The 20,358-nt window shown below is 34.0% G+C and overlaps 3 protein-coding genes across 4 annotated transcripts; 1 reads left to right on the plus strand and 2 right to left on the minus strand.

The window, feature by feature from the left end:
- Positions 1,605-6,095, plus strand: LOC109355511. Of its 2 annotated transcripts, XM_019598705.1 has the most exons (8): positions 1,605-1,740; positions 1,886-2,560; positions 3,079-3,178; positions 3,910-3,966; positions 4,472-4,589; positions 5,004-5,086; positions 5,499-5,560; positions 5,674-6,095. In XM_019598705.1, exons 2-8 carry the CDS (start codon positions 2,202-2,204, stop codon positions 5,768-5,770), a joined length of 876 nt encoding a protein of 291 aa, XP_019454250.1. In that variant the 5' UTR covers positions 1,605-1,740; positions 1,886-2,201; the 3' UTR covers positions 5,771-6,095. The 2 variants fall into 2 exon arrangements, with proteins under 2 accessions (XP_019454250.1, XP_019454249.1); XM_019598704.1 differs by having other exon boundaries at positions 1,605-2,560.
- On the minus strand, positions 6,370-10,305 carry LOC109353548 (DNA repair protein XRCC2 homolog). Its single transcript, XM_019595875.1, has 9 exons — positions 10,076-10,305; positions 9,725-9,967; positions 9,476-9,546; positions 8,188-8,250; positions 7,869-8,009; positions 7,472-7,571; positions 6,952-6,988; positions 6,770-6,870; positions 6,370-6,670 (listed from the first exon to the last, which is right to left on the minus strand). The coding sequence occupies exons 1-9, from the start codon at positions 10,295-10,297 to the stop codon at positions 6,647-6,649; spliced, it is 1,002 nt and encodes a 333-aa protein (XP_019451420.1). The 5' UTR covers positions 10,298-10,305; the 3' UTR covers positions 6,370-6,646.
- On the minus strand, positions 11,176-18,484 carry LOC109355513. Its single transcript, XM_019598706.1, has 12 exons — positions 17,944-18,484; positions 17,231-17,347; positions 16,918-17,110; positions 16,509-16,675; positions 16,238-16,409; positions 15,818-15,879; positions 15,171-15,252; positions 13,820-13,877; positions 13,555-13,679; positions 12,441-12,524; positions 12,277-12,347; positions 11,176-11,630 (listed from the first exon to the last, which is right to left on the minus strand). Exons 1-12 carry the CDS (start codon positions 18,303-18,305, stop codon positions 11,501-11,503), a joined length of 1,623 nt encoding a protein of 540 aa, XP_019454251.1. The 5' UTR covers positions 18,306-18,484; the 3' UTR covers positions 11,176-11,500.

The raw sequence follows: 20,358 nt of genomic DNA on the forward strand, positions 1-20,358 counted from the left end.
TGTTTGACTGGTCAATAGTTATTATAACTAAGCATTCTGATTTTCCATGCATGCATGCATAGCTAGGTGATACAAAACTTCTGCTATAAGGACAACATTCTTGACCTCTTATTTTGTGAGTATATCTCGTTAATGGATTCATTTATAGGGTCATAAACAATTCTGCATTGCCGAATATTCTGATCATACTCCTTTTATGCTTTTCTATGATTGATGTTTTCTATTTTATTGTGGCTAATGCTACATACACTAGTTATCTTATATACTCATTTGGTGCATCCTTTTTCTACATATATGGAGTTTGCTAACATGAGAAAAGTGTTTTTTCAGTTAGGTATAGAAGGTTTTTTGGTTCAAATCTTTTGATATACAATACTAACATGTACCTAACTGAAAGACATACTTCACATAATCTCCATATGTATATATATATATATACCAGTTAAAGAACTTAATGTTTAACAAAACACAGTGGAGGCATGGGCGGCCCAATATGGTAGGCCTCCAACAATTATTATTTCTATTCATTTTAAAAAGTAATAGACATATTGAAACTATTGGTCCTAAAGTGATAGTTTTAAGATTATTTCACTATTTTATGATTGATTTAGAGTTCAAAATTTTACTAGTAGGGATTAATATTATACTTATAGAAACCTTGAGTAACTAAAATGAATGTTTTTTCTTGGAATTGATAAGAGAAGAAGATGAGTCGTTTTGTGTCTTATTTTTTGTTTTAAAAAATTGAAACGACATTGTTTTGCTGAGTTGGACAATTTTTCCACTGTAGAATCGCCATGTGTGGTCACTACCCACTTAACGTCCCACATAGGCAAAAACATACGATTGGAGACAAAATAACTAATGTAGTTCGACATTGCAAACAACAGATACTAAAATGTTTTAAAATTATTATAGACTAATTTGGTAAAGGCGAAAAAAATGAAGTAATAAAATGAGTATTTATTATTCTTAGTATACCTCATTCTCAATTGTCACACATTCAAAGACAACATAACACAATTGTCATTGTCATACACCACAAACATTTTCGTAGTAGTTCGCACAACCGCTATCACCATCACCACTATAACTTGCTACTACCATTACACCATCATTATACAAAACCACAACTCGCCATTATTGTAGATATCACCACCATTAGTGTTATCGACATTATCTTAATCATCATCACCATCCTATTATTATTGTCATTATCACTATAGCCACATTTTAATTATCCATCGTCATCACCATCGCCACTACCCGTATCGCGAAATCGGATATCCATATAACCCAAGTGGAGAAAGTAAAATAAAATAAAATGGGAGGTGGAGTCCACAATGATTAGCATCAAATGCTTATTGGGATTCGCACTGTTGCTGAATTCCTAGATCCACAACCATCCATTATCTCTCCCTTTTCTTATTATTATTTTCATAAAAATTTAAACTTTGATGCTCCTTTTTCCCTTTCTCTGCTTCCCCATTGGCGGAGAATTAAGCCATCTCTTTCTGAGAGAGAGTGAGTACTGTGTATCACAAAGTAGAATAGAATAGAGAGAGAGAGAGAGTGACCCAGAAAAGTAGCAAATGCGAAATTGGGATTTGGTATAGTGTAGTAAAGTAGTAGTAATAGCAATATAGCATTGTATTGAAAAAGAAGAAACAAATAAAAAAGACAGCACCAATCTCCAATACCCAACTAGCCTCTTACTCAGAAAGTTGCTGCTACCAAAAGGTTACACTTTCTTTCTCTTTCTCTCTCTAACCACTCTCCTTCTTCTATTACGACACGTTCAATTTGTTGCTTTTAACACTTTTTGTTCTTTTCATTACCCCTTTTGATGCTCAAGTTTTCTTCTTTTTTCTAGACACTGGTTTAGGTTTCTGTGGGCTTTAACTTCAGGCTTCGTTCTTCTTCTGGGTTGCTCTCTATTTTTTATTGGTCCTCCTTTCTGAGCCAAAGTTTGGATTTTTCGGGGTTTTGGTCGTGGGATTTTCGGTTGCAGAATCTGGGGTGTATTTTTTTTTACATGATTGAACTGAGCAAATACCTGGTGGGTTTTCTTTTTCTGTTGTGAGGAATCTAAATGATTTTGGTTTTGGATTGGATGGATACCCTGAATTTGTGTTATTTGTTTGTGTAAAAATGGTTGTTGGCACTACTTGTGGTTTGTGGTGATTTGGAGAAATCTTTAGATGCAACTAGGAAAAGGGATAAACATGGCCTCAGAGTCAAACAGAGGTTTTCACTGTGAAGATATAGATTCAGCTTTGAATCGACATGCAATATCATTTCAGTCTGGTGCTATGACTATGAGCAACTTATCAGAAATGGTTCCTATGGGAAACTATTTTGGGTTGAATAGTAATTCTGGAATGATATATTCTGGAAACTCAACTATCATTAACAACAATCCTATGACAAGTCAAGCTTTTAATCCATCTGGTTCTTCTTCGCTTCTACTCGATTCGGTCCCAGGACTCAAGCATGACACAGGGTTGGCTGTTGAGTGGTCTGTTGATGAACAATACAAATTGGAGGAGGGTCTTGTCCAGTAAGTACTTTATCTTTAGCCTTATTTTTCATTTTGGCATCTATGTGTCACCTTGGTGCATGTGTACTTGTTTTCAATTTACTTTCTCATGAAATAACTTTGCAGTTTGGGTCTTAGATTATTGGAATTTTTAACATTATTTTGTTAGGGGTGAAACAATTGTCTTCACCATTTATATTCATGGCCTGCTTATGCTATATGTCTGTAATGCTAATCATGAAGTGTAAGGCCAACCTTGATGTATGTATGAATGTATGCGTAAATTACGTGCTTTATTTTTGTTTTCTTTTTATGACCTCAATTTCCAAATGTGTTGTTCCTTTGAAACTTCAATTTGTACTTAATATCCTGCAAGGCATTGTTTTTCTCTGCTAAGTGCTAACATTTGTTTGGTCATATGCTTTTCTCTTTGTTGTTGTACAATATATTTATATGTGCTAGTGTTGATATTTTCTATTTCTTTCTGTACTTAATGTTTGACAATCCTTGTTTTCTTGATTCTTCCCTGTCATGATTAGATATGCTGGTGAGCCAAGCATCATGAGGTATATCAAAATTGCAGCGACATTGCCTGATAAAACTGTTCGTGACGTTGCTCTGAGGTGTCGGTGGATGGCAGTAAGCACTTTTTTCTTTCAACATTTTCTCCAGTCTTCATATTTTAATGTTGTCTATAAAATAACACCTATGCTGTACATGGGTAGATAAGAAAATATTAATTTGAATTCAAGTCACATAAGTATGTTGCAATTAATTAAAGCTAAATATCTTTACGAGGTATTCAAAACGAAATTGTCTCATTTCCTGCAACCCGACTTCCTCCCATGCCTCAGTTTTGTTTTTGTTGCAACACGGCTCAAGTTTTGTATGGCTGTGTAGTAAAAGTGTTGTGTAAGTGAATTGATGGTGATATCAATGGTTTAAAGGCAGGATATTATATTTTGTTTTAGTCATGGTAGCAGTTCCAGAAATTGCAGAAAAATAAAGGTAAATATAGCTGATGGAACTTGTAATTGGGCCAAAATGTGGTTGTCGAACTTGTCGTGTCTACCTTTCAATATTGTAGTTGCAATTGTCATCATTGATCGCAATTTAGAACTCTATTTAAAGGTTATGCTTCACCTCATGTTCGAAAGAGACTGGTAATCAAAAAAGCCAAATTAACTCTTATGTTCCTTTTTAACCATTTCAAAGTGGAAAGTCATTTTGGTGGTTTATAAGAATCCCCAATAAGAAAGTTGACGACTGTATGAACATAATGGTAGAAGCTTTTGACTTGGATACTTTTGAAGATTACACATTTTTGTCTCTTTACGGAGGCTTAAAATACTGTTTAAACACTTCTGCAGAGAAAGCGAAGGAAACCAGACGAACACAATCTAGGAAAGAAGGTCAGTAACAGAAAGGTATGTTAAAATTTGTGAAGCTGGTGTGTCTACACTGTGTTCCTTATAATGTAGAGCATGTTGAAGAGTTGTCAAGTTAATCTTAATCTAAATTTCCATTGATTCTGTACTTGATGTTTTAAGTAGGTTTTTAAAATTCATATACTTACCCCTAGTCACTGTGTTAGAGTTGCCCGTGATTCCGTGAATTTAAACAGTGCGGTCAAAGCATTTGTTAGCTAATTCCTCCTCCTTATTCTTATTCCTTTCCTTATTCTTACTCTCTTATTTTTATTCTTATTGACCAAACATGTGCTTTAGTATAAAATAAATTCCTTTGAATTCACTTAACTGGCTTAGCTATCTTGTCAAGCATGTGGAATATAACTCAAAAGTTATGTTAATAACAAAATATGCTAATATTTCATCCCATGAATGAGATTGCTGTTTTGATATATTGAAGTAACTAATGTCTTCAGCATCTAATGTTGATTGAGGAACCAATTCTAAAGTCATGCTTCTTCAGGATAAGCCAGTGGAGGCAGCATCAAACACAAATTTCCATTCAGCTTTCCCTCCAAGCATGGCAACATATTCTCTCAATTCACACCATATGGGTCAAAGTCAACCGATATCGTATGATGGTTAGTATATCATTTTCAAAAATTGTTATATCATATAAATTATAATTTAAGTTCCCATATTTGTTCTCTTTTGTGTAAATCTATTATTTCTTTTTCAATTTTCTTCTCAGTTATAACTAAAATTAGAGGTCTTGATTGGCAGTTTAAGAAACCAAATGGCAAAAGAAAAAGTAAATATCACTTGTGTAGTTAATTTTTTGTTATATTTAGATGAAGTGCTTGGAGCTTTTAGTTTGTGTTAGGTAATTGGAATGGCAAAATTTTCTTTTGTTTATCATGACTACTAATTCTTTTATATTTTTACTTAGTCATTTAACTCCAAGTCCTTTGAATGTAATATCATAACTACCCAAAGTTTCACTAGAATCTTTGTCCTGATTTCACCAAAGACTCTTATCCCTTGTATTTGATCAGGAGTTTGTGGTCCTATGAAGCAAGTCATAGAGCAGAATGCTCAAGCTTTTAGTCAAATCTCTGCCAACTTATCTACTTACAAGGTGAATAGTTCAACCTTCATACTTTTGGTACTGTTTTATAGATACCATTGCAGCTGGTTATTTAAGGCAAATATAGAAAATCTTAACCATTTTTCACAACAGTTTTAGTATCAGTTAATACTTTGTTTACAGCATTTCACCTTCCAAGTTTTTTATTGATGATTAATTGATCACTTATTTGGGGAAGAAACAAAGTTGTTAGAAATATAAGAAAGCTATGGCATCCACATATTGTTCTTTCTATATAAAAAATGGAAATACTGTCATGCCTTCTACTTTATGAATCTCCAAATTTGCCTCTTTGATTATTGTGTTCAAGTCTTGCATTGATTTCTCAATATCAGTTGTTAACTAGATTCTACATCTGTATCTTTAAGCTTTTATAATAATGGTGATGTTATTTGATAAACAGTTGCAGGATAACATTGATCTCTTCTGCCACACAAGGCATAATATTTGTACCATTCTTAATGAGTATGTGAATCTTCTGGAGAAAATTACTTTTGATACCCTGCAAATACATTTCCATTTATATTTAGATTTGATGTCTATAAACTTTGTGAAGTTTGATAATTATATTTATGCAGCATGAGAGAGATGCCTGGTATTATGAGCCAAATGCCACCACTACCTGTTACCATTGACGAGGATCTTGCAACTATTTTACCTAATAAGAGTTTCTAATCCATCTTTGATCTTACACCTCTCTGGCATTTTCTTTTTTAAGGAAAACTCTGAACTTCTGTTGTATAAATAAAAACAGTTTCCTTGCCAAAAAAAAGCAATTAATGTAACAATGGTTAGAGCTGAAAGGACCTTTATTGATTTCAGGGTACTGTTATTTTTCCCATGCCATAGGAACTATTATAGATTAAGATGCTAGTTTGCCACTGATTTCAAATTTGAGTAATGATTATGCTTAACAGTATATTGCTGTTTTTGATGATTGTGTATGTATATCAAATATTATTCTAATTGATACCCTACAAGATTGTTTTGGAAAACTACTCAGTAGGGTGCATGCCTTGTATATTAAATTATGATGGGACGCAATGAAAAAGGATCCGCAAGAGGCAAATGGTTGTTTTTACTCATTTTTTTATGGCAAAAATGTGATTTCATGATAAACAAATGAGTAAAAATATTATTACATGTGACTTTTTGTATGTTACTATGTGATACTTTACTTGTACACAATGTGGCACTAGTAATTAAGAAACACCTAAATAAGCTATCAACATAAAACTTGAATGTTGATTGAAATCACAAGCACATAAACTGGGAGAAGAAAGAAAGAGAAATGATTTCACTCACTATGAATTAGCTTCATACAAAGTGAGCACAATAAAGAACAGCAATATTGTGTTCCCTGGACTTCTATTTAATTTTATCAATGCACTGAACACGGTCTTTTATATTACATCAACTAACAACGAAGAATTTTTTAGTGAAAATAATGATGAGCATAAATTTAGAACTTGGGAAGAAACAAAATTTTGTTACTCACAATTGAAAGAAGCAGCAATGGATCACATGTTGGCATCCCTCCCCAAACATTCTTCATGAGTCAACAAAGACACCAGCCTACAAGTTCAACAAAAAGCCAAACGTAAGACCAATCGAACCCCCAGTTTTAGTGACCCTAACTGGCTATACTTCATAAGCCGCACATAATGTTCTTACATCATTCACTATAATCTTTTCTGGAAAACTCAATCTTGGCAATAGCCACTCCAACAAGTAAAATGAAGAGTTTTGAGAATTGCTTGTAACATGGTGATTATCTGAAAAGCAAGAATGTGCTGAAGTCATGGCCGGTAGCTAAAGAAATTGTCAAGTGTTATTGGTAGGAATGGAGTCCTAACCTGAAGAATGTACAAGTATTCTGTGTGTAACAAAGGACTGTGACAGTTGAAGGGACAACATAAATTAGATATCTTAGTAATGACATATGATTAATGAATTAAAAAACATGAATATAAAGAAGCAGAGTAAAAACAGCTTTGTGAATGAGCATTTTGTCCCTTTTCTCTTTAAAAGAAGACAGCATTAATGGCAGAACAGAAGCTTGATTATAATTTATATTTTAGAACACATTACCATTTTTGGGTCTCCACTTAACAACTTAAGCTTTTAAGGGAGTTAGTCGTGCACATATATACGTGTAAGTATATATGTAATGTACATGTCTAAATCATCTCCAGTACTAGAGGGTCCAATATTAGATGGGATGATGACATGTGGCAAAAAGACAACATCTAATGGTCCTAATTTAAAATTATTTTTCCATAAAATAAATTTAAAAATTAACATTTTCTCTCTTATACTCCACTATTGGTCTCTCGAGAAGATCTCAAGTTGTGATGTACTAGCGACAACCCTTACCTGCCAGACAGAAGGCATGTACTCACGATACTGAAAATGTTGGTGGCTTCTTGGTACATTTCTTGAACATTTTTCTTCACAATTATCTTTAATGAAGTTCCTGTGACAGGAGATTTTCATACATATCATCAACAATACACTACATTGACATTAGAACAGAAAATACTGCAGTACATTTTATTAGTGGATTCAATGATTTGCAAAACAACATAGCAAGAAAGACTAAGCCCTTACAAATGGAAGGACCTGACAGATCAAATATTAAGCCCTTCTGCGGCTAATTAAGTTTCATTTTATTGTCTTAACTTTATATTGAATTGAAAAATAATAGAGAGAAAATAAGGGCACATACACATTAGAGGGAGAAAGATATATGAAGTAAACCAGTACAACTCACCCTTTGACCTCATTTGAAGCCGTAAAATATCTATCTCCATAAATCACCGACTTTGTAGCAATAACAAGCATGGGATGCACCTGAAGAAGCTTTTTAATATCCTTAACCACAGCTTCAGATACACTCTGAAGGAAAAGTTTCCTGCATCACATATTGGACTGAAAACAAGTTTCCATCTTTATTCTTTAAACCAAGTTTTTTTTATGGAAATCACCCTACTTTATTGGACTGAAAACATATTTAAGCATTCTAAATATAAAATCGAATTCAAAATCATAAGGCAAAAAAGACGCATGCCATCTACATATGTATTACTTACCTGTTGTTGTCTCTTAGAGACGAGAACATTGATGCCCGATCTACCCAGTGGAAAGCTCCAATGCTACAGTTTACCAGTAACACTTTAGTTACCATGACAGGTAAAATCCACAAAGTCATCATAATCAACTATGAAGCATCATTCCATGTAACAGATGGATCAAGACAGTGTACAGGCTTGAAAGAATAGTGAAGTTATAAAATATTATACTTTGCAATGTTTTTTTAATTCATCACGATTCTGGTGTGAATCGAAGATTCTGAGTTTTTTAAAATTACTCATAGGGTATAAACAAGAAGTTATGTATCAATAATAATAATAATAAATAAGACAACAGTGAAGTCGCATTACATACACAAATGAAAATAACTCATAAAAGACCACCATTTTGTATTGTGAAAGGATTGAGAAAAGCAGGCTCAAAGATAAAAGAGGAGAACCTTTCGCTCAGTCTCAACATCCACCCCATGTGTGTATCATTTTGTATTGTCTCCTTATAGAACTTTAAAAGTGCAGAAATATCAGTTGTTATGTGTTATATTTGTTTTAAAATATTGTTCCTTGAGTATCAAACTTTATGGAAGTAACTTCATATGAACAACAGTTTTCTCATAAACATCTCTGCCAACAGTCTTTGTAGTATATTTTTCCACTGAAATTATACAAGATGGGGATGGGAGATATCCATCATTTTGAGGGCGACTGTTGATACTTGATCGCTAACCCTATTCCTATGATCATCCAAAAAAGAGTGTAAATTCCTAAAGAGTGGAAATGTAACAGAATACAACTGAATAACAGCACAATTGTGAAAGGTAGACAACCAGTAGTAACCCCTTTTGTCATCTAAAGTATATATATATACACACACATAGAAAATTGAAATCAAATCACTCAACATTTGCACCTAAGCCTATTGTTTACTTGTATTATTTATCTACATGATTTTCTGGAAGATGAAATAGCTGCATCATTCAGCATAATTATACACGATATCCCTAACTTTTCAAACCAATAGTTATTTACATGGCATTGCAAAATATTAGTAGTAATCATGAATTGAAAAAAAAAAAAGACTTTTGTTCATACTTCACCCAATTAATAACATAAAGATCACACCTAAACATTAACAAAATATAAATGTAGACAAAAACACCAAATGCCAGATTTATTCCACAAAATTCTATAAAATTATAAAGCTGGCCATTACCAAGACTGCAAATTTTACCCCACCACTCTTCCACATTATCAAGATGCAAGTAAAATTCTTTTTCAAGAAGAAGCCAACCTGTCAATCATGAGCAGGTGAACACTAAGCCCATGAACTTCTTTCTCCTTTTCTAAGCGTCGATTTAACGTCTGTTGCAGAGCAAATGGACTAATATACATAAACAGGAGTAAAGAATAGACAATGACACTCCACCATATGCACTATTAAACCAAAGGTGTCTCAATAATCAATGTGATTTAACATGTACATGGAATAAGAATTGTAGCACAATCATATACATCAATAGAAAGATAAGAATTGTTATACCTTGAGAGTTTGGAGAAATTCGATAGAGTTGGAACAACGAAGATATAAAAAACGAGACATGCACAAATTGTACAAAGTGTGATCATAATCTGGTCCTCCATTATGTGGTTCCAGTGTAATGCGAATGCGATGAATGAGGATTTGTGAAAAACGCATAATATCAAAGCGAGAGTCAAGGTCAATAAACATTGCCAACTGATCTAAACCACCGTAGTGTTTAGGAAGAATGCAATTGATTGCAACCTTAAACCAAATTCAACAATTCAATTTCAAATATTAATATTAATATTATATTGATGGATGAATAATTAGAAAATGGAAATAGAGAGAGGAAAGAGGTGGTGGTGGTGCCTGAATGAGGATGTGTGTTTTAGCAGAGGGAGAGGGACCCACAATCTCAAGAACATTACCGACGCGGAGAGGAACCGTGTGAAGTGGCGGAGGAAGGGAGAATGGGCGAATAGTGGAGACACGTGATAGCATATCCGCCGCGGTTTCATCACCGTCGATCCAAGTTAACACTTCATCTCTCACACTATTCTTCATTACTTTCATTCCCTCACTCAAAATCATATCATACATAACTATATCTATCAATTTTTATACTTCATTAAAAGAGTTTAAAATCTGTGCACAGTATTTTATTTTTATTTGAGAATCAATGATAGTTAACAAATCAATGATGAATGATGTGCTGACAATATAAATCTAAACGCACTCTTGTTGTGTACCAAGAGTAGCAATCTTGATGAAGTCATTAGACTTCATTTTTGTATACAAAATAAAAAAATATGAGATGAATGAAATAGGGCTTATCTTATAATAATGCATAAAGTAAAACATTGGTTCAACTAGGAAAAATATATATGAACTCCATATCAGCTTGTGTCTTTAGGGTCTGTTTGCGATGTAAAATACACCGTGAGATAACTCTGAAGTCTTTCGTTTTCTTTCTGTTACCTCCAAAACTATCTCGCAAACAGATTTTGTAGATTTGGTCTTTCACTTAACTCACATCCCTCTCTTACCTAAGTGCCTAAAAAGGCCCTGCCTTTGTTAAGGAAGAAAATAGTGAAAAGACATCATGTATTACAATGCCCTTACGAGGTAGCTCAATTGATAGGGCTATGAAACATAAAATATGAACACCTAAGTTCAAACACAGACTGCACAATTCCCCATCCAGTCAAAAACTCTACCCTAAAAAAAACTAATCTACAATAATCATTTGAATGTGGCTTGGCCTGTAATGACAACTGAACACATAAGATAAGTTCTTCTGTTCTTGTATCTAAACTCCAGAAATTACAGTATTGTATGAGACATGCCATGCAAATCAAATCACTCAAATTCACAACCTTACACCATAAGAGGTACAAGTCAATATTTAGTTATTTACAGCTTCGGGACAAATAATTATAAAGACCAGAAGCAACACATTAACACAAAAAAAAAGAACTGCATTATGGCAAAAATAAATTATATTATCCATTTGGTAAGGTAAACTACTATATACATGCTATCTAAGCCAACTCTGCTTGCTTTGTTAACAAAAATATAAGACGACCCAGCTTTTAGAATCTACAAAAGAACCTCAGAGAGGTATTAATAAGTTACATAATGCTCTATCACATGCTTTAAGGAGCCTGGACAACTTAATTCTTTAGAACCAAATATCAAGACTGTGAAAGTTGATTCTTGACTGTGAAGGATGAAGAATACAATAGTTTCCTTTTCGTGTTGTCGTGAATGAAAGAAAACCTTGAATAAATCTATTTAAGAGTTGCTATTTTGAATTGGCTGTGAGGGACACTGGTCCTCTGTGGCTGGTGAATTTAAGAGTTTCTTAAGAGAACGGTACTGCAGACGAACACTCTCTCCAGTTCCAATAATTTCGAGCAAATACCTGTACAATTCTCAGTTATTAGGAGTCTGATAATTATAGAGAGAGAGTTGTATTCCAAAGACTGCAAAAAAAAAGTAGGTACATTTTTATGTATTAAGCATGTAAGATGTGTACGCATAAAAACATTATAAACTACAGAACCCCGCCTACAGCCAAGAATAAAAGTAGAACATCCCAACTGTCTCACATTCACATCAAGTTGTTCAAACCAAACTGGACAGTGAACTGCCAAGTCCTCCAGTTCAGTCATTTAAACCGGGTAGTCGATCCAGGATTAAAAACATCAAGACAAGTTGAAAATGTATGAAGTTGGGTACAATGGCATTTGATTTCATATGAATCATACGTAAATTAATCCAATCAAAGAGGAACATGTGTACATTATCCACATATCTTACCATAGTAGTTTGGCTGGCGATCACTACAGCATGTGATACAGAGCTAACAAATATACAGAAAGCTTCCCTATCCCTTTATAGTTTACAAGCTAAATGAGAAAATTACTGAAGGCATAAGAATGCGTAGTTATGTGCATGGAAGCTGACTCCTAAAATTGTTGATGTTTTTACATCAAAGTAACTTACTCACAATTCATAACATATCTAGCCTAAATGCAAACTAAACAAGTTCTTGCTGACTCACTCACCAGCCATTGAGACACTGAGATGTAATGACAGCTTCTTTTCCAACAAATTTTTCTGGTGTTCTCCGGTTACCCTGTAGAAATTGGTTGTCCATGAAGTCCCTAGACTACAAACATTCTATATAGTAATGACCAAAAGTTGAAAAATGAAAAACTGCACATTTTACCTTGATAATAACTTTCTCATTTATCGAAAATGGATATTGTACTCCCCGTTGGAGTCCATCAGTAGCAGTAAAATCTCCATTTTCCTGAAATGTTAAGTGCAAAATACTTAAACTTATCTCTTGATAACAAAATCCTTAGTCTGGAACTATTTGTCTAGTCAATAAACATATTCTGATTAGTCCATCAATAATACTTGTTTGCTGTTCATGCCAACTGGTCGATCTCCTCAAAATCCACAACCACCATGGAGGGAGACCAAGTTGTTTCATAAGTTTGAAGAAGTCAATTTATAAAATTAATTTTAAAATATAGAGCAATAAGGTAAACTAACTTATTTGTAGCACAACTTAAATTGCAGGTCCAGGTGTTTAAATGAAGTTACAAAAAAATGTAAGAGAACCGTTAATAAAGAAAAATGTACTAACATTTGGATATTGAATCAAAATTTTCTAAAAAAACAACACCACGGGTTTCTCTTTAATTAAGTTGGACTAACAAATGGTGGGTGACATTTTCCTCAACATGACATAATAAAGAGCATTTCTGGAACAATCTAGGGAGATCGTATCATTCACGGTCGAACTTAGAAGTGATGTTATCTCCTTATCATCATTCAACTATTTTTATTTAAGAAAAAAATGTAGAATAGAGGGTGAGCCTCAGCGCAATGGTAAGGTTGCTTGCCTTATGACCTGTCATGGGTTCAAATCGTGGAAATAGTCTTTTCACTTGCGAGGGTAAGGTTATATACATCTACCCTCCCAAATCCTGCTAGGTGGGAGTCTCTTGCACAAGGCCACCCTTTTAGAAGGAAGAATATTACAAGAGGATAAGAAATCATCACAAGAACAAAAAACTAGAAGCTAAGCAAAAGGTTCTTGCAACAAAGCATGCCAATCATTCTGCGTATATCCCTGTATATTTTTCATTCAATAAAATACCCACCATATATTGTCTATTATTGCACACTCGGTATATAGTTTTACATCTTTACTTTTAACCCCAGAGAGGAAAAAATGTTTGTTTTTTTCAAAAAAAATTATTTTTTCATTGAACAATATGCCAAGATTCCAATTGAAAGTTCAAAAAATCACAGGCACTAATGTAAAATACCCTGTTCACTCTTCTCATTGAATCCATTTGGTAACCCATTTCTTTTCGCCGCTTTCGGAGAGCAGCATTACGAAATAATCTTCGTTCATCCTCATGCTTGACAGCAGCAGCTGCAGCTCTTAAAGCTGTAAAGGAAATCAGTTTATGTCAACAACAACAAAATGGAACCAAATGCATCGTAAAGATATAGCATGACCATAAATAAGGTAACATGATCTGTGTTAGTGTGTGGATGTCTGAAACAGGGTAAGGAAATGGAAAATACCAATATTAGGGATCAAAGAACTGGTCTCAATATCTGTGTTGCAGAGTGTACATCTTGACTGTGACAGAAACAATAATTGTAATTATGATTCTTGTCCCTCCTCATGTAACAATTATAATTCCACAATGAAAGTCGCATAGCAAACATGGAGGGCAAAGACGGGAAAACAAAGCTTAAATACACAGTAAACATAAAAAGATGGTAAATTTTGATGCAATAGTTAATTGAGCAACTGAAGGCATTAAATAGAATAAAATTATTTATAACAGAGAAATTCAATGTGGCCATTTTCAATGCCCACGTAAGTTTTAGCTGTTTAGGTTTGGAACATTCTGGCAACCTCCATATTTACTATGCGACTGACTACACCAACTAATCATGCTAAGCTTTCTACAATATATCAGGCTTCAGCTTCATATCTTCCACAACTCCATAAAATTTCATGCATTTTCAAATCTAAATATTCATTATTCCAATACATCAAATTCATAACTAATGTTCACAATAATGTATGCAGCCCATCAAATCTAACTTTAGGACAGTCTTCCATCCCACAAATTAAAGCACTATGACATACATAAAGAATCCTACTCCTTAATCTCCAAGACAAATTAAAGCGCACTATAACATACATAAAGAAACCTTTAATGTTTGTAGATTTCTTACTCCTTAGGGTTTGCATTTGGTGGTCTGATGCTGAGGAGAGTCATTGAAACAGTAAGTCCTTTCCTATTTCAGCATCTCAAGCATATATTGTTTACATTTCTGCATTAAGAAATGGTAGCCCACTGCTTATGAATGTGACGTTTTGTGTTCGACCTATTGCTAGTTCAAGTATGACTTGCCAGTACCAATTACCAGAGTTCAAGGGTTAAACTCTGTTGCTGTCTCGGTGCTGCAACTTTGGTGGCTGCATTAAAATAAGAAGTTTGATAGTTAGGTCAAGGATTATATTGGAGATTAAGGGTTAGTTTGGTAGTTGGATTTTGGAGGGGAAGGAAGGGAAAGGGAAGGCTTGGGAGTCATCTCACAGGTGTATTTCATGGCTCTCAAGCCTTCCCTTTCCCTTCCTTCCCCTCCAAAATCCAACTACCAAACTAACCCTTAATCTCCAATATAATCCTTGACCTAACTATCAAACTTCTTATTTTAATGCAGCCACCAAAGTTGCAGCACCGAGACAGCAACAGAGTTTAACCCTTGAACTCTGGTAATTGGTACTGGCAAGTCATACTTGAACTAGCAATAGGTCGAACACAAAACGTCACATTCATAAGCAGTGGGCTACCATTTCTTAATGCAGAAATGTAAACAATATATGCTTGAGATGCTGAAATAGGAAAGGACTTACTGTTTCAATGACTCTCCTCAGCATCAGACCACCAAATGAATGACCACATGAGACAAACATGGCATCTTCAAGGAATGCGCCCCTGTTAAATAAATTGAAAGAGGAAAGAGGAGGAGATATCAAAATTAAGTAGAATATTAGTACAAACCAAATTGTGTACTTATTCTTTTTTATCTTGATAAAAGAAAAAGGGAACAGCAAAAGGTAAGAGGTGTTCAAGTGAAGGGTCAGGTCAGGTTTATCTTGGCCAGAACCCAGCCTGATAGTATGATATGGTCAAATCTTGTACTTGAACCAAACCGATTATGGCCGGATAATGTTCTGGACAGAACCAGGTCAACCCGATATGTTGACATAAAGTATAGTAGATTCCAAAGTTATAAGCAGATTAGGCTCTGATAGCACAGTGTCATTGACATGTATGTCAGTAATATATGAACAAGCTACTGCAAGCATTAGAATAATGTTTTATGCATTTCCTAAAGAGTGGTTTTTACTTTTTAATCAACTGTTTATGACAACTTTGGTTTGTCATGAGCAAACTTAGATAAGATTAGTGTGACTGGTAATGGCAAACCACATAAGCATTAACAAGAAATGTCTCTGATAAACTGCTAAATCAGTTAGAGAGGTTAAATTAAACTTACGACATAGGATCTGATAGAACGCTTCTTAATGATGGATCCCTGTTCACATTGTTCTGAGCGACCTGTGAATGAAAAATGCATAAATTTCCTCGTACATTGAAGAAAAATATTTTACTAAGGGAAATTGCACCAAATTTTTCAAAAGAGCCACTGCATTCAATAAAAGGGGGCTGTTAGAAAATGGCAAGAAAAGGACCATTATGATTTTCCTCTGAATAGCTGGTCCCAATGGCTAACCAGATTCTCCAATGCCAACAAGCTCACGGGCCAAAAATATTACTTTTGTAAAGTTTTATTTATAAAAAAGTGAAACAAGAGAGTCATAACCAGATATTACGAATTTGGTTTCATGGTTGGTTCGAAGGGACTTCCAATCTCCCATAACACATATGCAAGAAGAATATTAGATAGATGACTTACATCGGCACTATCACATCTGCTATCTATCAGTTCTTCAGCAGCAAGGTCATCCATAAACTGGCTTACAGATATTGGAACATAGCTTTGAGGAATAACATGGCCAGCTGCTGCAATCGGAGAGCAGTCTAATATAGCATTGCCCTGTGGCATGAGTCTATATGCAAGAGAAGTCCTGCAATCACAAAGCTCAATAAGGTAGCCTAAGTAAGTTCCTTGGAAATATCACAAATATGGTATACTTTTTTATTTTTTAAAAATAAGTATCTGGTACCTTCCGCCACTATTGGGACCTAAAAAATATTCGGGAGAAGCTCTATATGATGCAGCAGGACAAAGACCTGCAGTAGCATGGCTAAGCGCTTTGCCTGTTATCAGTAAAAGTTCTCCAGGTCCAGACCCACTGTCTGCTAAATGCCAGCGGCCGTTGGGGTCACATACCTAGAAAAGAGAACAGAGTATTTATATAACTAGCATGTTAATTGAATCATAAAGTCTTAACAGCCAACAAACAAATCCCAGGAGGCTAATCAGGCTGTAAATTATAAAATATGTTCGATACGATATTATAGCACACAAAAATATGAATTTGATGGGACCTATAGTTTTCTTTTCTTTGGTAAACTAGAACATGCAGGAACCTGTCTACTTCTACAATTTACATAGAAGAATCTAAAAGACACCTGAAGACCAGGGGTGTCTGTAGAAATCAGTGTCAACAATCCCTTCTCAACTTCACCATTCAAGTTAGGCTTACTGCCTCCAATAGCACCTTTTCCATTTTGCAAAGAAGCATGTGAGTAAGTTGCAACAAGAACTGATGAAGACACCTCATTAGCAGGCAATGGGGCATCATCAAGCAAATGGTTAAAAACACTGCACCGAGTAACTTTACTTGTGAGCATACATGGTAAGAAACAACAATCACAAAACGTACATATATATCCATAAGACATATATAAACTAAAAACAAAGGTCCCCCGTCAACATCCTTACTCGCTTCGAAGACGCAGATGCCTTGCAATAGCAGACAAGGCATAACGAGACGCCTTTCCCATGCATCTAAAAATATCAGCCATGCAAGGGGGAGACGAATCCCAATCCTCCAAAGCCCTGAAACAAGTGAGCCATAGGTAACAGTTGCAGTAAGGTTAATGTGGTCCAAGTACTCATAATAACTACTAACTAGATAAATATTAGTAACTTAACGGATGTTTGTAAGAATTTACAGATAGCTTATTTGGACTTATGTCAATAGGTTATGAAAATAAGCTCATGACCTTCCTTTAAGCTTTTTTAGCTTCTTCAATAAGCTTATTTTTTGGTTTCCCACCTCGCACAGGAGGCAATAGTGTCCGAGCCGGGAACATCCCGTATATGAAGCTAACTCTCCCAGCGGATATTTTTTCATCCGCAAAACTCGAACCCGAGACCTTGCTTAAGGAGAATCAAGCATGTACCACTTGAACCAACACCCGTTGGTTTTCAATAAGCTTATTGGACAAACATATGAAAAACAAGTTTTTTATTTCGGAAAAGCTTGTTGAATAAGCACTTCATTAAGCTTATTGAACAAACATATAAGTAAGCTTTTTTAAACTATAGCATTTGGGTGAACATTATAAAATGAGGTTGGGAGAGTTATTCTACAAAATTATCATTGTTTGGCAAAAAAAGCTAGTAACCTAAAACAATAGCGATGTTTATACCTTCCAGCTCTGTACATATAAACCCCACGGTTCCCTTGAGCAACACCAAGATGAACCCTACTTCTGAAAAACAACCTAGCACCCTCCAACCCGCATCTGATAAGAGAAGCATCATCGCTACCTAATTCAATCAATACAGCATTATGTCTCATCAGAGACCCGTAAAGTGCTTCCACTGCCCTTACATAAGGCCCCACCGGTGCCCCATCGTAGGGCGCAATATCCGATAAACGAACTCTTTCCAAGTGGCATAGAGGGAGGTGGTGGTGGTGGTGGCGGTGAGGAGTGAGAGAAAGAGAAGGTGGAGACCTAAGGGAAGTGGTTGAGGGTTGTTGATGTTGGTGGTGCATGATCGCTACCATGAATCATTATGAGAAAGAATGAATTAGGGTTACGTTATGTGGAAATGGTGTGAGGAATTGGGATAAGTGGAAAGAGATTCATCATGTTATGGTTTATGAGACTTTGGTGCTTAGTTGCTTCTTTTACTTTGAGGACTCATACTTTCACACTACTGCTTTGTTTAGAAACCACCACCACTGTGCTGCATAAGCCCAGATTACATATGTTATCTCACAGCTTTACGCCGTTACACGTGTCACAAGATGTGATTGTTCAAAAAAAAATATTTAATAGTTATAATTTTAATTTAAATATTTTTTTCAACCAATTAGAATTGATAGTACATAGAATAATACACAAAATGGGACAGCAGATATGTCCTTGTGTAAGCCACTCACAAGTCTTTCATGCATTTTATTTTTTTGGTTTTTAGTTTCAAATTGTAATTGATTGAGTAATTCAAACTATAAGATTTCCTGGAATTAATGGTTAAATAAATTTTCATCTTGTAATTAGAGTCATGCACCTTTACCAATAATACGTTGGTGTAATAGTGTAAAGTCTTATCTGATCCTAAGACGACTAAAACGTTTATGATTCGATTGTAGTAAACTACATTTATTGGGAGTATCACACATTCCAAAAGAAAATAGTTCCTTAATAGAAAGAATACCATGTGGTAATACAAAAAAAGTTATGCACATTTTTATTATTTTCTACTGTTGAATGATAATCTTAACCACTTTTCATATTTTTTACTAATTAATTAATACAATATGTATATTTACCTTATGGGTTCTTTCTTAAGTATAGTGATGGTTGTGATTATGAGAGTGATGTCATTGTGAAATTGATGATCAAGTTGTGATAGTAATGGACATGAACAAGGGTAAAGGTGCAATATTCATAGTGGTGAAGTTGATGGTATCAATTATCAAGGGATGAAGATGGTCAAAGTGTGGTGGTGATAGTAATAGTTGTTAAGGTAGAAAGCTATGTGGTGGTTGGGATAATGGTAGTTGGGGGCAAAGTAGTTGTTATGGTGGCAAAAATATATACGAAAAAATTGCAAGCTATTAATTTTAGGGAATAATATTTATGTATTATTAATATAAAAAATTATAGATAATTAGTAAATTATACACCATTTATCTATATATTTTTTTGAAAGTCAATAATTAGAAAGAGAAGGGATCCGTTTAGAACCAAGTTAACTTATACAAGTTACACTCAATCTTAGCTATCCATTTTCTTAAATCCAATGGATCATAAAGGTGAGTGAAATAAATGACAAGAGAGGTAAAAATAAATCTTAAATAACTTTTAAGTTTAATCCATTTGATTTGTTGAATTTAAAAAAAATGGATAGCTAAAATTAAGTGTAATGTGTGTAACTTAATTTGAATGTAAACAGACTCTTCATCAATTAAAAAATATAAATAGTGGATGATACACCAACAATACATGAAACTTATATATTTTTAGTGCATGCATATTTTTCTCTTAATTTTATTTGGTCAAGCTAATTATTTAATAACAAGGTATGATAAAATAATATTCTGTACAGTATAAAATGCAATATATTATTAAGCCTCCTTTACATACAATTAATAAACTAAAATATTAATGATCTTGTAGCATTATTCCGTTTTTGAAACATCCAAAAATTAGCAATAAATTGAAATGTCCTAATTTATAACTAAAAATATCAAACATTATGTTTTTTGCCTAGTTTAGTGCAATTATAAAATAATTTGAGATTTCCAAATGGTAGGTAAGAATTAATTATTTTTAATATCAAATAGTAGTGGTAAATTTTGTGAAAGACTAACAATATATTAAATATCAAAATAATAAAACGGGATTCAATTATTGTTAATTGCAATGTGTACTAATATTTTTATTGCATTTAAAATAATATATATTATTTGTAGTCCTCTAAATATCATTATTAGAATAAAATATTAATGACATGATAGTGTTATACTAGATTAAAAGATATAAATCAACGATAAAAATGAAAAGTCTTAATTTATTAAAAAAATATAAGACATTAGGAAAATTGTTTATTTA

This window comes from Lupinus angustifolius, chromosome LG08 (genome assembly GCF_001865875.1).
Source record: "Lupinus angustifolius cultivar Tanjil chromosome LG08, LupAngTanjil_v1.0, whole genome shotgun sequence".
In the NCBI taxonomy this organism is placed as follows: Eukaryota; Viridiplantae; Streptophyta; class Magnoliopsida; order Fabales; family Fabaceae; genus Lupinus; species Lupinus angustifolius.

What these genes read in the sequence shown, in the direction of transcription:
- LOC109355511 (XM_019598704.1), top strand. Translation starts at nt 2,202, where the DNA reads ATGCAACTAGGAAAAGGGATAAACATGGCCTCAGAGTCAAACAGAGGT. An exon ending in TGAGGTGTCGGTGGATGGCA is followed by an intron (nt 3,179 to 3,909) that starts GTAAGCACTTTT and finishes ACACTTCTGCAG; the next exon opens with AGAAAGCGAAGGAAACCAGA. An exon ending in CCAACTTATCTACTTACAAG is followed by an intron (nt 5,087 to 5,498) that starts GTGAATAGTTCA and finishes TTTGATAAACAG; the next exon opens with TTGCAGGATAACATTGATCT.
- LOC109353548 (XM_019595875.1), bottom strand. Translation starts at nt 10,297, where the DNA reads ATGATTTTGAGTGAGGGAATGAAAGTAATGAAGAATAGTGTGAGAGAT. An exon ending in AATTTCTCCAAACTCTCAAG is followed by an intron (nt 9,547 to 9,724) that starts GTATAACAATTC and finishes GCTCTGCAACAG; the next exon opens with ACGTTAAATCGACGCTTAGA. An exon ending in AAAAGATTATAGTGAATGAT is followed by an intron (nt 6,671 to 6,769) that starts GTAAGAACATTA and finishes TTGAACTTGTAG; the next exon opens with GCTGGTGTCTTTGTTGACTC.
- LOC109355513 (XM_019598706.1), bottom strand. Translation starts at nt 18,305, where the DNA reads ATGGTAGCGATCATGCACCACCAACATCAACAACCCTCAACCACTTCC. An exon ending in CAGACACCCCTGGTCTTCAG is followed by an intron (nt 16,676 to 16,917) that starts GTGTCTTTTAGA and finishes TCTCTTTTCTAG; the next exon opens with GTATGTGACCCCAACGGCCG. An exon ending in TTCTTTGATCCCTAATATTG is followed by an intron (nt 13,680 to 13,819) that starts GTATTTTCCATT and finishes TTTCCTTTACAG; the next exon opens with CTTTAAGAGCTGCAGCTGCT.